Genomic DNA, 18020 nt, shown 5'->3' with positions numbered 1-18020 from the left:
TTATAGGGGAGTTATTATAACTAACAATAACAATAAATATGTGCAATAAATTAAATAATTAGTACTATCAACTTCACGAAATCAGCTCAGAAATGTACTTCTATTTCCAAATTAGGTATTGCAACACAAATTTCATATTGCAATAAGCATTCATACTAAGAAAGCAAAGCCAAATGAGAATGTATTTTTCTGACCTATCATTAAGCCTAGAGATACACTTGCAAAAGTCTACAAAATGTATTAACAGTATCCAAAATATCAATTACTAGCAACAAAATGTAAGCTCTAACATACAATACTGCTGAATAAAGGGAGATCCAAACTGAATTGCTTTCGTTCAATACTGTAGTCCAGAATCTCTTACAGGAGGTAGATAAGGGGCTTTTAAACCACTCCTGGGCACAAGCAAGATCAGCTGTGTCACCAGCTCCTGGGTGAGTGGGCAACTACATGAAAATAAGCACCAGGACTCCCGTTACAGACTCCATTAGCAGTCTAGCAATCAAAAATTGCATCCCATGGTTCAGAAGTCACCATTTGGCACTGCATAGTGCTGAAATGGTAATAACAGCACGCTTTCTTGCCAAATGACAGAACATCCAGTTGTGGTTTTGTGAGAGGTTTTTTTTTAGTGTATGACATTGCTACATTAGTTAAGTGTTGTAATCATTGGATAAGCCTCGTGTTTACAGTGGTGATTCAAGACAAACAGGTTTTCCTGAGGGGCTCAGGAGGAAGGTATCGATGCTGTTCCTTTACGCCCCACTTCAGCAAAGAACTTGAATTTTACTTAAATTCAAGCACGAATTTAACCCTATGGAGACTGCATTAAACATTTGCAGAATAGAAGAGGAAAGTGAACTCTCCATTATTTTCTTGATATTTTGGCAGCACATGAATGGTAAAAGAAAATTAAATATAAAATGTGAATTAAAACCTTCAAAACTACTACTGTAACTATGTGATCATGCCTCTAAGTCATCAAGTGCTGGTCATCCAAATGGTTTCTAAGCTGACAAAGAAGATAATTTCTATACAGCCAGGTCAGATTGAAACCTGTCATTTCCATTTAAGAACTCACACAGTCAGAATCTATTTACCTCTCATTTTCTTATGTTATATATGTCCATCTCCCAGAATGGACTGACCACATCTTGTGTCTCAAAATGCTCTGCGTTTTTAATTGAAAAGGAACCATTTTTATGACCAAACAAGATCTTTTGTGTCATGTGAAACTTTTTGAAAACAAAAGGTCACAAAACCAAAAAGTAATTATATAGGTTTTAGTAGTGCTTTTAATTTTTTTTATTGCTATACCATATATATATTTACTTATACATACTTGCCTCTAAAAATTTCTAAAAATAAAATGAACATGAAAACCAATTAGGTTCATAAAAGAAGAACTGGTTAAAAAAAGGGATATTAAATGACAGGGTAAAATAAAAAAAGCATCATAGAAAATAGTGTATTGCCAAAATATATGTTGCTCTGAGGTGATTAATTTCTGGAGCTGGTCACTGATCCAGTCCTTGAGGCTGCTGAGCAGTCCTGTAAATCACTGAATACATTAAACACTGATTGCCACAGGCACCAAAACCAGTCAAACCACAAAATTTCCTGGCTTATATGTGAATGGGAGGTTGCTGGATCAGAAGAATCAGCCTCAGGGCACCATATACATTATTATAAAATGCTAAAAAATAATAAAAGGAACAATCAAATAATGAGATGGCATATCATTTCCATAATGTAGTATTGAAATTAAGGTGATGTGTAACTAGGAAGTCCAACCACTCTCTTGACAAAAATGGGTAAGATATAAACATGCTGCATACTAGAAGAAATTGCTGGCCTTTGGAATTAGCTTAAATGCACACAGTTAGAATATCAGAATGATGTTGAGTTGTTTCCACAGCATGAGGCAATTGTATATGCAAACCCTTAAGAATGTTTAGTTCATCTTGAGTACATTACTTTATGTTCTCACATTCTTTCAAGTCTTCTTTTACAGCGATCAATTAAGGTGGCTCTACTGGTGCAGTTACAACTGCAACAAGACCTGATGTCACATTAGTGCTACCAATTTACAGCGTTTCAGATCACCCCTCAAGCAAGGCTGAGCTTCCTCAGTTTAAGAAGTTTCTATAGTGGGAATTTTCACAGGTGCCATTTCAATCATGCTTGAAATCCCATTACTAACAAAGTCTTCCTAGTATCTTAGCCGAGCTGTAGATTTCCCAGGATCACTGTCAGTGTTAGATAAAAGGTACAGGTGGAATGGCACAATTCAGAATGCCACAAAATATTAAGAAAAAGATTCTAAAATCCTGCATTTGTATTAGAGAAATTTACACAAATTAATGAAGTAGGAATAATTCAGTTCAAGCAAAAAAGTAAGAAAAATCTAAGAAATTTCCCTGGATACTGAAGTATTCACTGCTTCGTTGAAAATGGGAAATCAAGCCCAGAAATACACTGAAACTGTAATACATTACTGACTTGCACAAACAAAGCACAAAAAAAGTGGAAGAGACCAGAAACAGACAATACTTAGTACACAAACAGTCTGCTGTGCGGTACGAGAAGACAAAGATGAGCCTTTGTTCTCTAGTGAGTACAGCATGAAAAACTAAGAAATGACAGTGCTAGTTTTTGACTGAGGTGTCTACTTTTCCTGAAGATCACTATTTGATCTCCAGAATATTTTCAAAGCAACTGTGTGAATTACTGAAATGGCAGTGTTCTTAACAGCTGAAAGCTCAGCAGTGAACAGTTACAAGTAATACTGTCAAATTAACACTGTCCATACAGCGTTAAATACAGGGGCATCTTCTATGCTCACAGAAGTACACTTGAGATATTTTTCAATCTCTGCACAACCAAGTACATTTTGCAATTATTGGGGAAAGTCATTCTAAATGATTGGCCTTTTTACTCTCCTCAAACACTATGTTCCTTTACACTTTACACATTCAGTCTGTGAATGGACAGAATGGGTAAATTGTAAATACTTGAGCTGAAAGTCTAAATTCAAACTATTCCGGGGGGGGGAACCAAACAAAACCAAACACACAACCCCCATCCAACAAATTAGAAGCAGCTTTTAAAAATCTGCTCCATGAACTGTAGTTATACTTTATCTCTATGGGACAGTGCAGTTCTGTGGTCACTGATGTTCCCCATCAACTCATGTTCCTTCAGTTCACAGCTAGAAAAATCCACCACCTGCTGAGAACTAAGCAAAATCAGTCTGAAATCTAACAAACGCAGTAAAGTCCTTCTTCTCCCAATTTATAACATCACTCCACTGTCCTTTACAGTAATGCAGTCAGTTTGAGATTCTCTTAGTTCAAAATAAAATCAGAAACTAATTTTAGGGTGAATAAGCCTTAGAATTATTTTGATTGTGTTTACTTTTTAATATGGCAGTCCAGAATTTGCACTTCTATAAAGGAATTTGAAGTCTTTAACGAGGGCTAATATACTGTGTGTATGCTTGAACATCTGCCATCTTAGAAAAAAAAGATAAAAGAATGCATTTGTTTTCTGTATTTGGTTGAAATCATAGAATCATAGAATAGTTAGGGTTGGAAAGGACCTTAAGATCATCTAGTTCCAAACCCCCTACCATGGGCAGGGACACCTTACGGTAAATCATATCACTCAAGGCCTCTTCCAAACTGGTCTTGAACACTGCCAGGGATGGAGCATTCATAACCTCCCTGGGCAACCCATTCCAGTGCCTCACCACCCTAACAGGAAAGAATTTCCTCCTTATATCCAATCTAAACTTTCCCTGTTCAAGTTTTAACCCGTTACCCCTTGTCCTATCACTACAGTCCCTAATGAAGAGTCCCTCCCCAGCATCCCTATAGGCCCCCTTCAGATACTGGAAGGCTGCTATGAGGTCTCCACGCAGCCTTCTCTTCTCCAGGCTGAGCAGCTCCAACTTTCTCAGCCTGTCTTCATATGGGAGGTGCTCCAGTCCCCTGATCATCCTCATGGCCCTTCTCTGGACTTGTTCCAACAGTTCCATGTCCTTTTTATGTTGAGGACACCAGAACTGCACACAATACTCCAGGTGATGTCTCAAGAGAGCAGAGTAGACGGGCAGGATCACCTCCTTCGACCTGCTGGTCACGCTCCTTTTGATGCAGCCCAGGATACCGTTGGCTTTCCGGGCTGTAAGCACACACTGAAGCCGGCTCATGTTCGCTTTCTCATTGACCAACACCCCCAAGTCCTTCTCCGCAGGGCTGCTCTGAATCTCTTCTCTGCCCAACCTGTAGCTGTGCCTGGGATTGCTCCGACCCAGGTGTAGGATCTTGCACTTGTCATGGTTAAACTTCATGAGGTTGGCATCAGCCCACCGCACAAGCGTGTCAAGGTCCCTCTGGATGGCATTCCTTCCCTCCAGGGTATCAACCGAACCACACAGCTTGGTGTCATCGGCAAACTTGCTGAGGGCGTACTCAATCCCACTGTCCATGTCAGCAACAAAGATGTTGAACAAGACCGGTCCCAACACCAATCCCTGAGGGACCCCACTCATTATTGGTCTCCAGCCGGACATTGAGCTATTGACCACAACTCTTTGTGTGCGGCCACCCAGCCAGTTCTTTATCCACCGAGTGGTCCATCCATCAAATTGATGTCTCTCCAATTTAGAGACACAGATGTTGTGTGGGACAGTGTCGAACGCTTTGCACAAGTCCAGGTAGATGACATCAACTGCTCTACCCCTGTCCATCAGTTCTGTAGCCCCATCACAGAAGGCCACCAAATTGGTCAGGCAGGATTTCCCCTTAGTGAAGCCATGCTGGCTGTCACCAAGCACCTTGTTGATTTTCATGTGCCTTAGCATGCCTTCCAGGAGAATCTGCTCCAAGATTTTGCCAGGCACGGAGGTGAGACTGACTGGTCTGTAATTCCCTGGGTCATCCATTTTCCCCTTCTTGAAAATGGGGGTTATATTTCCCTTTTTCCAGTCATCGGGAACTTCACCTGACTGCCCTGATTTCTCAAATATGATGGCCAGCAGCTTCGCAACTTCATTAGCCAGCTCCTTCAGGACCCGCGGATGGATTTCATCAGGTCCCATGGACTTCTGCACGTTCTGATTTTTAAGATGGTCTCGACCCAGTTACTCTCCTGCAACAGTGGGCACAAGGTCTTCATTCTCACAGTCCCTGCATCCGCCTTCGAAGACTTGGGTGGTTTGGTCAGAGCCTTTGCCAGTGAAGACCGAGGCAAAGAAGTCATTCAGAACCTCAGCCTTCTCCAAATCCTGTGCAGCCAGTTCTCCTGAGAGCTTCCTAAGGGGGCCTACATTCTCCCTAGTCTGTTTTTTATTTGCTATGTACTTGTAGAATCCCTTCCTGTTATCTTTAGTACCTCTAGCTAAGTTTAATTCTAACTGGGCCTTAGCTTTCCTAACCTGGTCCCTAGCTTCTCTGACAATGCATTTATAATAGGTATTGCTATGTTTACGAAATATACTAGAACCCAAGAAGATTAAAAACTATGTACATCACTGTTTCTCAACAGCTACTGCCAGTAATTGATGTCTGTGCCAATTCTAATATGCTCTGGAGGTACAGTATTCCAATTCTAATATGCTCTGGAGGTGCAGTATGCAAAGTATTTCCTTTGGCAGTAGCCTTATCCACCCATTTCTGTCCTACCATGGACCATGCTTTTGCCATTACTTTGTGCTCAGTATCTCATCCAATCAACTATGAATTCCTCAAACTCTTGAGAATTGTGCATTTGTTTTTTTTATCCCTCATCCTGGAATGTCAGGAAAGGTTCACGGGTTTTTTCAAATACAATTTCTATTCCATGTTCCTGGGCAACTTTATTATCATGGTATTCACAGTTCTAAAATCAAGGTACTGTCTAAATGGAATAAAAGGTATCATTCCTGATATTCTAACTGCAGGAATGTGATCCTAAGAATTGGGTTCTGAACATAGTTTGGAAAATAAATTTCGAGTGTGCTTTCTCTGAAAAACTGTTTCCATTAAATGGCAATGACAAACAGGATGGATCTGCTTTCCCAAGATATGACAGAGATATTGCAACTTAAATACGCACCACTGAAGAGTATTTATTCAAATTCAGAATTATTTTTAAATACTTAAAATTAATTAAACTATATTAAAGATCCCACTGAAAAGAAAGTATTTGGGCTAAAAAAAAAAACCCATATGTCTAGCTTACTAAAACAAATTTAAGAGAAAAGTGACGCTATTCACAAGATCATGAACTCTGACTGCTGTAGAACATACAAGCTAAGTATATTCAAAGAGCACTGAGCAACTATTTATATCTCCAGCTTTCTCTGATTAATCTGTTCTTTGATACAGGGAAAAGATGTGAATGTTTGTGATCTCCTGCACCATGGGTATTTCTGCATAACTTAGTTCTCAGAATGATAAACAGGTAAGATCTTCAGCTGGTGGAATACTCTGACCTCACCTACAGAGTTCTGTGTGCTCCCTGAGCAGGGATGGATTCAAGCCTCACCTTCTTCAGTCTCCCTTTTTGAGGTCTCAAGAAGCATTAGAGGGAAGAGGCACTTTCCTCCGAAATTTTATTTTGACTAGCCAAAGAAACATGTAAATATGGGAATCACTGGCATATCTACTACATAACTGACACTTTGTTATCTTTCATTTATCATTTTTGTGATACAGCTTTCCTTGTTAAAACCAGCAAGCCAGATAGAAAACAGGCAAAACCCACTATTTCATTTCTTGGAAAGAGATCTTTGCGTTGTCCAAACACCTACAGTGTAATAGCCATTGGGCAAAATTTTGGTTTAATGATGGAGTTTTCCAAGTACTGTCACAAGCTACTGTCCAAGTACTGTCATTGCCTTCTGCTACCTCATTAGATATGAATGCTAGCATTGCTCTAAAAACCAAATCTCCCACAGAAAAAAAATCCTTACTTGTTAAACTGAGCCACTGAAACATCTTACAGAAACTTGAATTATCTTGGTCAAGCTACCTACAAAAATCACTGGGTAAAACAGTAATAGAAGCTTAATTCTTTTTTTATACATAGAATGTTTTAAATACTTTCTGTACGTATATAGAAAAACAATTCTCATTGTCTCACTATGCTGTGTGCATGTGCAAACATATGGGTATATAGATTTATAATGACAGCTTGCACAAACATCTACATTTATGTTTTGGTCTTTGATTCCAGGATAAACACACTTTCTTAAAACAGGATTTGGGGGGACAAAGTTTACATTTTCTGTATTTCTTGATGACAGCAATTACTTTTTAGTGCATGAACAATTGCTACTTACATTAACTTCTGTTATAGCAATATCAACGACGCTACCAACAACAATTAAGGCATCAAAAGTGTTCCATGCATCAGTGAAATAGTGCTGTTAGGACAAGCATTCAGCAGAAAGACCAAGAGAAAAACACAAACAGAAAAAAAGAGAAGAAAAGGACAGCGTTATAACACAGAAACACTCTAGGCTTCTCTGATGTACCACTATACAATCTAATCTTTCCCTTTCATTGCTAAAAAAAAAAAATGGCAGGAAAAAAAAGGCTATTTATTTCCCATATCAACATAATTGACCTGTGACTGGTCTGTACTCAAACTTTAGAAACATCAGATCAAAATCTGTGACTTGTCCAGATGATGAAAATAGTGGGGAGACAGAGAAAGAGTAGGGACTAGGGAAAGTAAGCTGGGGTATACTCACATCAGCTTCACTGAGAACGACGTCTACTATGCTGCCAATAACGATGAGGGAGTCAAACGTATTCCAGGCATCACTAAAATAGCCCTGAACAGAGCAGGCAGGGTGCAAACGTTTGTGATTACACATGAAATGTCAAATATTTGCATACTTCTGTTTAGTTTTGCATAAACAGAAATTAGTTAAACAAAACCTGGTGTCTAATGAGAAAACAAAACAAAACAAACAATATTGCCTACTGAAGGAAAAGCAACATATATGTGCATGTGTGTGTATATATATACTTTATATATATACATGTACAGACACACACACAGACACACACACGCACGCACACACACGCAGTACACATGCATAATACACCATCATGTAAGCACAATGTTGGCAAGCAAGCCACCATCCAAAATTGATTTTAGACTTCTAGCATGGCTGAAAAGTTCTAACCTTATTAACCTAAGCAGCATAACAAAATCCCTTTAATAATATTTCCACAAGACCAAGCCAATTGAAACCTCCTTAACATCAATGACTGTATGATAGTCCTATCTAAGTGACTGGTAAAAATATTCACTGGGTCAGAGCTCATCACTGGTTAATAATGCACAATTAATGTTGAACTGTGCATAAATATTACAGAACTTATTTCATCTTCTAGTCATAAAATAGGTTTAATGTAGGAACTCACACTACATTTGCCTGATTCTGTAACCAGTGAAGTCAGTGCTCAGAACCATCACAACTTGGAACAGTTTCTTAATGCTTTTAATGCAGCCAATCCAATGTCTGAAAATTCCTTTTCATAGTCTCCCTTCTGACATTTTATGACTTTAAATATACTCCCTACATGTATGTTACTGGCACATTGGGCTGCAAATTATTATAAAGTGCTATCATGCAATTAGCTGTCTATTGGCATCAAAACTGCATGTTTGAGCAAAAAAGATATATCAGAAGAAACCTTGAGGTAGGTTCCAGAATGAATCTGGCATTGGGAACAAATCAAGATGTATTACTCTGTTTAGGGGAATTCTGCAGAGCCAAGACATGTAGATTTTCTGCTATATGTGGATTTTGCCTAGCTACTATTAAATTTAGCATTGCAAAAATTTCTGAACTTCTCCTTTTTCACATTCAGACACATTAATTTATCAGCTAACCGTGACTAAGGAATGTGCATTATGTGACAATGGCTGATATGTACCTTTGGTACGCATACATTCTCCTTTCTTGCTAATCAATTTAAAATTACTAACTTGTCAGCCACTATTGAAAATAAGTTTAGAAAAATGTTTAAAATTACAAGGGTGCTAATCTAACCTTATGCCTCGTTAGACTTATTATTACAGTTTCTTATAAGATATTTCTAGCTGAGTAGCTTAAGTTGTTATATGTGGTGGTAGCACAGAAAAGCGAAATCAGCTACAATAGTTTCTAGATTTGGGTAATATTTTTCTCAAGATTTTAAATTGTTACAATGTCCGGTAACTTCACAGATTAAAGGTTACACTTGAGTGCATTGCTATTTCAAAAAAGAAAAAGCTAATTTCATGTGGAAATTTGCTCTTGGAGACAACGAGAGAGCTGCTATAGAAGACAACAGCTCTACAGTGTATTCTAGGAGAGTAAGCATTGAGCAGAGTCAGGAAAGCCACATTATGTTTCTCATGCTACTTTCTCAGCTCTTCTAAAGCAGAAATTGCTATAACCATTCCCTCATTTAAGGAAGGGATTTAAGAGGAAAACAGATCAGAATATGATAATTGCCACAGCCCTTTGTGCCGCGTGCTTTGGTTCTTTTAGATTAACCAACAATTCCAATCTTGCGGCAAAAGCCAGTGTTCATGGATTTGGCCTCCTGAATGAAAACATCCGTTTCTGAGCTTCTGCACAATTCCCTATTCCTCCTTCCTTCCTCATCCTGCTTCACAAGAACAAGCCATTCTCAAAGTTCCTACTAAACATCATGCTGAACAATACTCAAATTTATAATCCTAAAAAATTTAGCAGCTGCCAACTAAAGAAGGGAGCTACTCTCATAATAATATTCTTCCTGATCATTCATATTCCTTGTTTCTCTTACTTAAAAGAGGTTTCCTTATGGATTTTAAAACAGTGGTATTTATATACATACACAGAATAAGAGACTACTGGCAAACAGCAAACTCATAATCAGCACAATCTGCAGCTGTGCCATCCATCTTCCTCTACCACGACCAGAAAAGGTCCTTCAAATAAAGGGTAATTTCAGCTATAGAAAAAGCTACTGTACTAGACATGCTACAATATAAAGCACTGAAAAAATAAATTCATATTTTGATTTAATATAGCTAAAATACTTTACACATTTATTTTATGAAACCTTTTCCATCAGTATAGACAAATATTGTTCAAAGTAATACGTAAAGCGAAAGCGTACAAATAAACAAAAAACTAAGAGAAAATAAAGATGGTTTTGGAAAAGGGAGGAATGGACAAGTCACAGCAAATAAACATCATGCAAAGAAGTTGTTTTCACCACTGCAATGACCAAGATCAATTCACTTACTAGCCATCTTTCCTTTTTTCTTACAAAAATCTGATGTAAAACGACATGGAAAATCATTAAAAGTTTAAGTAACAGCTAGCTACCACGAAGCTGTACATACGGTAGGTGTTGATGGATTATTTTAGATTTCACAGCTGTATTTTGTTTTGTATTGTACTAAACCATGCTAAGGAACAGATTTTAGCAAATGTGAAGAACAATGTGAAGAAAAAATGCCTACTCTTTTAACCTACATTATGAAAAATTTGTTAATTAAGAAATACTGAAGGATAAAATCACAGATCCTAGACAGTATGTAGGCATAGAGAATTAACATCAAAATATGTCTCTACAGATCTACCACAGAAATATTTTAGTCCTTTTAGTACTCTATTAATAAGTTTAGGATCTCATTCTGTAAAGTACTCTGTGTTCCAATCTCCCAGTCAAGAATTGTGCCAGACACTCAGCATCACTTTTAGTATCTATCACTTATCCAAGTTTTATACATTTCACAGCTGGAAGGCAGCCTGCAGTACCTTGGTTTAAACAACACAATATCAGAGTAAGACTACCAATAATTTATAGAAGCCTTACGTTTGCATGACCAGTGAAACCAAAAGATCACAGTTTCCAAAGGATTTTTGTCAGCATATTAAGGGGACACTGTCAAGCAGATGAGATAAAATCTAACATGTTTTTCTCCTTAACTTTAAAGAGCAACTAATGGAGCTTTTATGTGATGTTTAAGCACCTTTGAAATTACTTTTAAATGCACTCAATTAATAAACAAAACCCTCCATTCTGCCAGACTAGACTAAGAAACCCATCAGTGACACAAATGAGGAGGAAATGAATTAGCCTTTCCTCATGGACCCTAAAGCAAAGCATTAAGTTGGGTTTCAGATTGGTCTTTATTCAGATTGATCTTTATTCAGATTATTATTCAGATTCATCTATTATTAAATCTTAATATAAGTTAAAGCAATTCATTGTTTATGCATGTATCTAGTTTAAAATTTAGATTACTGAAAGACATTCACGTTCTGATTACGACTGATAGCTGATTTTCAGTTATTACTGAACTATGTAATGTATGCTGCAAAAACGTGGGGCTTTTTTAACTGGATCTGACTAATAAAAAGTTAAAATCGTCAAAGAATAACAGGAACAACCTCAGAGATATTTAACTCCCTTCCCTTCCTGCTAATTGATCTCTGTCAGAAGTCTGATTAGTACAACAGCCTCTAATTAACAAGTATAAGGTGTTCTGCCATCTTGAGGTGAACAAAATGCAGGAAATGAGGACCTTTCGCTGAGTGCCCTTCAAACTGTCAGGGTTCAGATCCAGTGATCTCTCACAGTACTAGCATCCAATCAGAGAGAAAGCACGTCGTAACAGAGTTAAAACTCAATTTGTACATAGTCTTAAGAGACCAGCATTAAGACATTGCATTTGATAACAAGTAGGAGTATGGAGCACTGTGATTTATTCACTCATGATCAGACCACTATATTTTGCATTAGCTGCTATTTCTGACTGCAGCCACAAGTGCATGGATAGCCATACAAGGATTCACAATCTTCTTTCAAAGAGCAGATGATAAAATGCAGCAGTCTTCTGAAACTTCAGTGTGAAACAAGGATATAGAACAGGAAATACAAATCAGGAAACACAATCAGCATACTCATGACACCGTGGTCCACATATCTGAGCTACCTTCTCTGGGGCCTCATATCATGTTATTTTTAATGTGAAATCCTTAGCATTTGAATGAGATAGGTGACACAAAAATACAAATAAATTCATTAGAAATGTACAATAGACTGGACAGTGCAGAGCAAGACTACGGGAGAGTGGGTAAGCATTCACCCAGAACTCCACACTTCACATCTCAACACCAGACCTCAAGAGATAATTTGTTTCTGCAGGCAAATACAAGCTAGCTTTAAATCAGGCTCCACAGCAGAGCTTGTGACAAAATACAAACTGAACAAATAGTTTTGAAAAGCTGGAATGCAGTTATACATCTACTCCATGCTGAGCTCTGGGCAGCCATGACTTATGTTGCTGTGTGAGAGCTAGCTTGTTTAAAGCTAGAGTAAGATTGCCCACACAACCTAGAGTCATACAGATCACTAAACACCAGGAAAGGGCACAGTTCACAGCAAATTACAGATGCAGATATCCTGAAGGGCAGTGGAAATTAAAAACACCAGCCTTAGATGGTGAGATCAGTAAAATTCAAATGGCATCTCTGGCTTTTTTAAAATTCCATGTATAGCAAGTGACCACACTTTACTTCTTGATATAAATGTAAGCCCAGAACTGAAAACAAAATTTTTGTCAGTTTTTTATTATCAACATGTGCACTGTCATAAATGCAGTACGAGAAATGAACAGAAAGACTGTATTAACTCTACAGTCTGATTTGCACCTTCTTTTTCAATTAGTAACTATAGTTACCAGTTTCTCTTGCAAATCTACCTTTGAAAATGTGTCTGCATTATTCATTTTGACAGTGTCTCTTTAAGGAAAGTAATCAACTACTCAGTGTGGAGCCCTCTAACAAATACAGTGTATGTCTAACTGAAAACAAAACTCTAAAACAGGCCATTGAATATGCAAAGTATTTATGTGCATGTTTGTAGTACTTGACTATATTTTATAAAGTAAAGAAACACTTTTTCATTTTAGAATAGGAAATATACAGGTCTTTACTGGAGATTAACTTAGCATAAAGTTATGAGTTTAGTACCATGAATAGCAGAAGCAGTAATGCTTGTAACAGGAAATGGTTTATCTGATTTATAAAGGGACATTTTCATTACCTCTAAATATTCCAGACCTCATCAACCACTTCGTAATATGTTTTTGATATCTGCATTTCATTTCCTGGAGTTACATATATACATATTATCAGACTAACATTTCTACAGATAAATGTGGGAAACATAGGTTCTTTTTGTTCTTTGAATAATACATAGCTAAGGTGAAATTTATGTTATACTTAATTCCTGTTATGATGACTAAATTAAAGCATATCTAACACTTACCTTGGGTTTGAATGCAATCAGTTTCAAAACCATTTCAACAGTGAACACTCCTGTGAAAACCATATTCATAATGTCCATTGCATCATTAAACAGCTTAGACTGTCCATAGTGCTGTGGATGAAAAATACAATACTTTTAAAAGTAAAGGCTTTAAATTATTATTATAAGACAAAGTTGGCAAAAATGCAACACAGGAAAAAATTTTCTCATAGTATTTATTATGTACACTTATACAACACTAGCTGAATATCTCTGGCCAAGAAGGGGGTGGTTTAAATCTATTCTGTTTTGGCATTGAGTGGAACAAAATTGTCATCCCTCTACATCCTAAAGGAATTTCTAGAGAGATGGTTTTGAGAGGATAACTGTTCCTCAAAAAAGGAGTATTACGCAACAGCAATTTCACAAGTTTTATATTCTAGGTTTTAAAATTGCATAACCTTGTGTCCCAGCTGTGTAGAAAGCCTACACAGAATAACACAGAATGTGCAGGAGTGATATTTTTGAAAGGATAGAGTGTACGCAAGTTTACTGAAAAAGGTAGAATGCTTTGGCAAATTGAATTTGAACCATTCTTTTTCACATAAATATCAGAAATACTAGGGTAAAGAAAGAAACAACTTGGGAAAATACATAGGAGAATTAGGTGATAAAGAATTTCATGCATAATGTAGAAAAGAGCTTGATTAGATTACGAAGATCTATAAACACCAAGCCGCTTTAAATAATTTGACTTCAGAAAACTGAAAAGCAGATTAGAATATGTCCAGGACAGTACTATGATCAGAGGTGCTTGTTTTTCTTATTTCACTTCATAAAAAAACATACAGGCTGCTATAAACTAAAGGCATTGTATCACTCATATCATTCCCTGCTATTTATGCCAAAAGCTTCAAAAGAGCTTCTGGTTTTCCTACCTGCATAGCCAAGCAAAGTGTGTTCAGCATGATGAGGACAAACATGATGTATTCAAATCCAGTAGAATTCACCACATACCAGAACTTGTACTGGTAAGGATTTTTTGGAATATATCTACGAAGAGGACGTGCCTTCAAGGCATATTCTACACACTGCCTCTGTAAAAGCAAATACATAAAAAATTGTCGGACAGTACCTAACAGTTAATCAACTGTTAGTAGAATTAATACGGCCAAATTGTTAAGTATGCCTTAAAAAACAAGCAGTCTATCTACTTCATGTAGGGTTTTTCATTAGTTAGTGTTAATAAAGTAAATGAGTAGCCTACCAATCCTCACTTGGTCATTCATAACTGTGTAAGTCATATATACTACTCAGCCACATACAAAGAATCAAATAATGCTCAAGGAAATTCTGAAGTGTTTCACCTTTTTATGCAGTGTATTACTATACAGTATTACACCTTAGATTATATATATGTAATATGTATAGTAAACAGCATGACTATTAACTGCATGACTATTAATTGATCTATGAGTCATGCATGTCTTCAACCACCACCTTAACTGTAGTATAAAACCCTGGAGTCAGCAAAATAATTAATGAGGAAATGTTATTCCCAATATTTCAGTTAAATTGCCCAGCAAAATCATGACACATGCATAGGAATACCATGGATTCACCTCCTACTCTATTAGTGCCTGAAATCTTCATGTAGGCAGGGCCTTCCACTTGTGCTTCGAAGAACGCTTATAAAAGCTGACTGATAGGGCACAAAAAGCGAACACTGGCTAAAGTTTCATGCCTAGCTTTGTTTAAATGAAGTATGTTACAATCAGACAAGAGCACCTGAAAAAAACATTACTGCTGACTGATGAGTTTCCCAGTCAAAGGATTAAGCAGTAAGGGGCACAGATTCTTTTATTATTATTATTATTATTATTAATTATTATTATTATTATTATTTTAATTTGAATCTGAATATCCCCTGTGACTTTCTAAATAAATGGGGAAGGGAAAGTAGAATCTTTTGAGCACTTTCAGACTATTCAGAACACAAAATTTATTTTCCTGTTCTTATTGTAAAACCTACCTCTGCCTATAGATAAGCTGGCAAGTGTTCTACTCTTCTTAATGCGACGCTGACAAATGAGACAGTAAGAAGCTAACAAGCTTAATGTAACACTGTTCACAACAAAAAGACTGATATGTTGGGCTTATGTAAAGAGGAACACACAATGACCTGAATAGCAGTTAATAACATTTACGACTTCAATTTTTTTTACCAAGATATGTTTGGTGCCCTCTTCTGACCCAAAGCAGAAAGGAAGCTCTTCATGCGTAAATAAAAACCCAATACTTTCAAAAGTTAAGATTCAGTATTTATTTTAACCTGGTTTTTGTCCAGCTCACAGTTCTTATACTCTTGTTCTCCCTGTTCTTGGAATGTAACAATCACAAAACCAACAAATATGTTCATCATAAAGAAAGCAATAATGATGATATAGATGATGAAAAAAATGGAGATCTCCACTCTATAGTTGTATACAGGTCCTACATTCTCGCCATTTGAATCAATGGCTTTGTACAGCAGCCTGTAAAACAAACACAATTGCACCTTTATTAGTATTAAAATGACAAAAGAGAGTAAAATATTCAGACTCAAAGGACAGGTGTCACAAATGCTGCTGTTTAGGATTATCTTTTCCTAGTTACTAACAGTGCTAGCAAAGCATATGAAACCCAGAAGAATCACACCACACAATGTTATATGCTTTTTTCAAAAAGAATCCAGGTAATATAACCAGATGATTGTATTTTTTATTTATAACCCCCACATAAAGTTATCCTCTAAGCCTTTTCTCATTTAGGGAAACAGTGAATGCTAGCTTGCTTGTCCTGGGTTTCTCTAAGCAGTGTACTGATTTTTTAGCAACGGTGTTACTTGAATGCCTATAAGTTTCATATTAGTGTTATTTAAAGGGCATTGATGGATAAACCTGGAAGAGGAATGAGCTAAATAACAGCTCATTATAGCAGTAGCTGCAAGATTAGGAATCAGGCAATATAAATTTGACCTTTATAGATAAAGGTAAATGAAGAAATACAGAGAAAGTGCACAGATTCAGAAGGATAGAAGGCTTTTTCCTTCCTCCATTAATAACTTTTCATGCTATCACTTAAGACTGCTTTGTTGCCCACAGATGGCTGGTAAATGACAGAGAAATGCTCTGTAAAAGTCTTTTAGCAATGCTGTGTAAACAAGGAGAATTCACTCACGCTGGCCAGCCTTCAAAAGTGGATACTGTAAAAAGGGCCATCATAGCAGAGAGAACATTATCAAAGTTGAAATCACTATTTTGCCAGACCCTCTCTTTGACCATTGGATTATCAACATCTCCATCTTTATAAACGATGTATATCCCTCTGTGGGAAAGAAACAAACTGTCATTAGTGAAATACTAAACTAGCCTCAGAATTACCTAATTCTCTATCCAAAGCTGTGTATTTCACTCCCTCCATAAGCTTGTTTCATTTTCTTGCTAACCAGTGTTTTCTGGTGGATTTAAGATGGTAATTCCAATTTACACAAACCTAAATGGCCTGACACATGCCTGCCCATACCGGCTACAGTTTAAATTATTCAGAACATAATGTGTCACATTCTTAGATAAAGATGTTCTCACCGGCATTCCTCAGGATTCTGTTTTGCTTCATCAGTACACCTGTAGAATTTTCCCTACATATAAAACAGAAAGCAATGACAAAAAGCAGATTATGAGAAATGATCACATTTATACTATGATTGCTTTGAATGGGATGAACCCAGTTCTAGCAGCAAGCTACCAAGAATACTGCTCAGCTTTGCTTTTATTGATGCAATGTAAATTTTGAGTGTCAACTTACCTTGAACAACTGCACTCCAATACAAGCAAACATGAACTGCAGCAGCGTTGTAACAATCATGATATTACCAATAGTTCTAATAGCCACAAAGACACATTGAACAACATGCTGGAAAGAAAGAAACCAAAGGTATTTTAATACAACTTCTTAGTATCTCAGAATACACACCATAGAAGTCTATTTTATCAGTTACTATTTTTATGTTGTCACTGTTATACCTATACCTATTATACCTACTACCATAATTAAACTTGCTTTCTAGATTTGTCTATAAATCTGTTGACAAAGACCCATCAACACCAACTAAAAGTTACATAAATACTATGAAAAAACAATGCAAATATTGTTCTAACATGTTTGTTCACAGCAAGGATTATGGTCAATATCTGCTCTCAGTGGCACTGCTGTTCCTCCACCTATAAACTGCAGAACCTCATCTAGTACGTTTAAGAATCAGAAACTGGTTTATGTCATTGCCCTGTGAACTTCTTGAGGCAATTCTTCTTGCACAAGAATTTTTAACCTGAGGCAGGACTGAACAATAAGGCCAACAGAAAAATAATTTAAAAAATAAAAATAAACACCTTAAGTCCTTTTGCTCTGTTTATTGCCCTTAGAGGCCTCAAGACTCTTAAAACTCTGAGGATCTTCACAACTGAGATAGCACTTGACCTGGGGGGGGAAAAGTTATTCTGTTACTTTTAAGGTAACTGATTTTATTACTAAGAATAACAATGTTCTTGCAACTTTGCTATACATGAAATTTCAAAAGCATCTTAATATATACACAAGTTTTTTTAAGTATTTCTTTATTGATCCTTTATCAATATAGGAAAATAGTATCTTTCTCATAAATGCCATAAGAATTATTTTGAT

General features: G+C 36.7%; 1 protein-coding gene across 19 annotated transcripts in view; it reads right to left on the bottom strand.

Annotated features, from left to right (window-relative positions):
- Positions 1-18020, bottom strand: part of CACNA1D (calcium voltage-gated channel subunit alpha1 D) — a 189317-nt gene that overhangs the window by 40505 nt on the left and 130792 nt on the right. For 8 of the 19 annotated variants that reach the window (XM_062610644.1, XM_062610660.1, XM_062610643.1 and 5 more), the window contains 9 exons: positions 17729-17816; positions 17145-17252; positions 16925-16977; positions 16518-16664; positions 15631-15832; positions 14237-14395; positions 13320-13430; positions 7742-7825; positions 7328-7411 (listed from right to left, as the gene is read on the bottom strand). In XM_062610644.1, coding sequence (XP_062466628.1) covers positions 7328-7411; positions 7742-7825; positions 13320-13430; positions 14237-14395; positions 15631-15832; positions 16518-16664; positions 16925-16977; positions 17145-17252; positions 17729-17816 — 1036 coding nt within the window. The remainder of the gene's footprint in view (positions 1-7327; positions 7412-7741; positions 7826-13319; positions 13431-14236; positions 14396-15630; positions 15833-16517; positions 16665-16924; positions 16978-17144; positions 17253-17728; positions 17817-18020) is intronic. The other 11 variants (XM_062610661.1, XM_062610662.1, XM_062610650.1 and 8 more) reach the window with 3 other exon arrangements.

Source organism: Pezoporus occidentalis, unplaced genomic scaffold (genome assembly GCF_034315485.1).
Source record: "Pezoporus occidentalis ecotype Australia unplaced genomic scaffold, CSIRO_AGI_Poc_V1 ctg149, whole genome shotgun sequence".
Lineage (NCBI taxonomy): Eukaryota > Metazoa > Chordata > Aves > Psittaciformes > Psittacidae > Pezoporus > Pezoporus occidentalis.
Note: the sequence above shows the minus strand (reverse complement) of the source record. Positions and strands in the feature narration are given on the sequence as shown.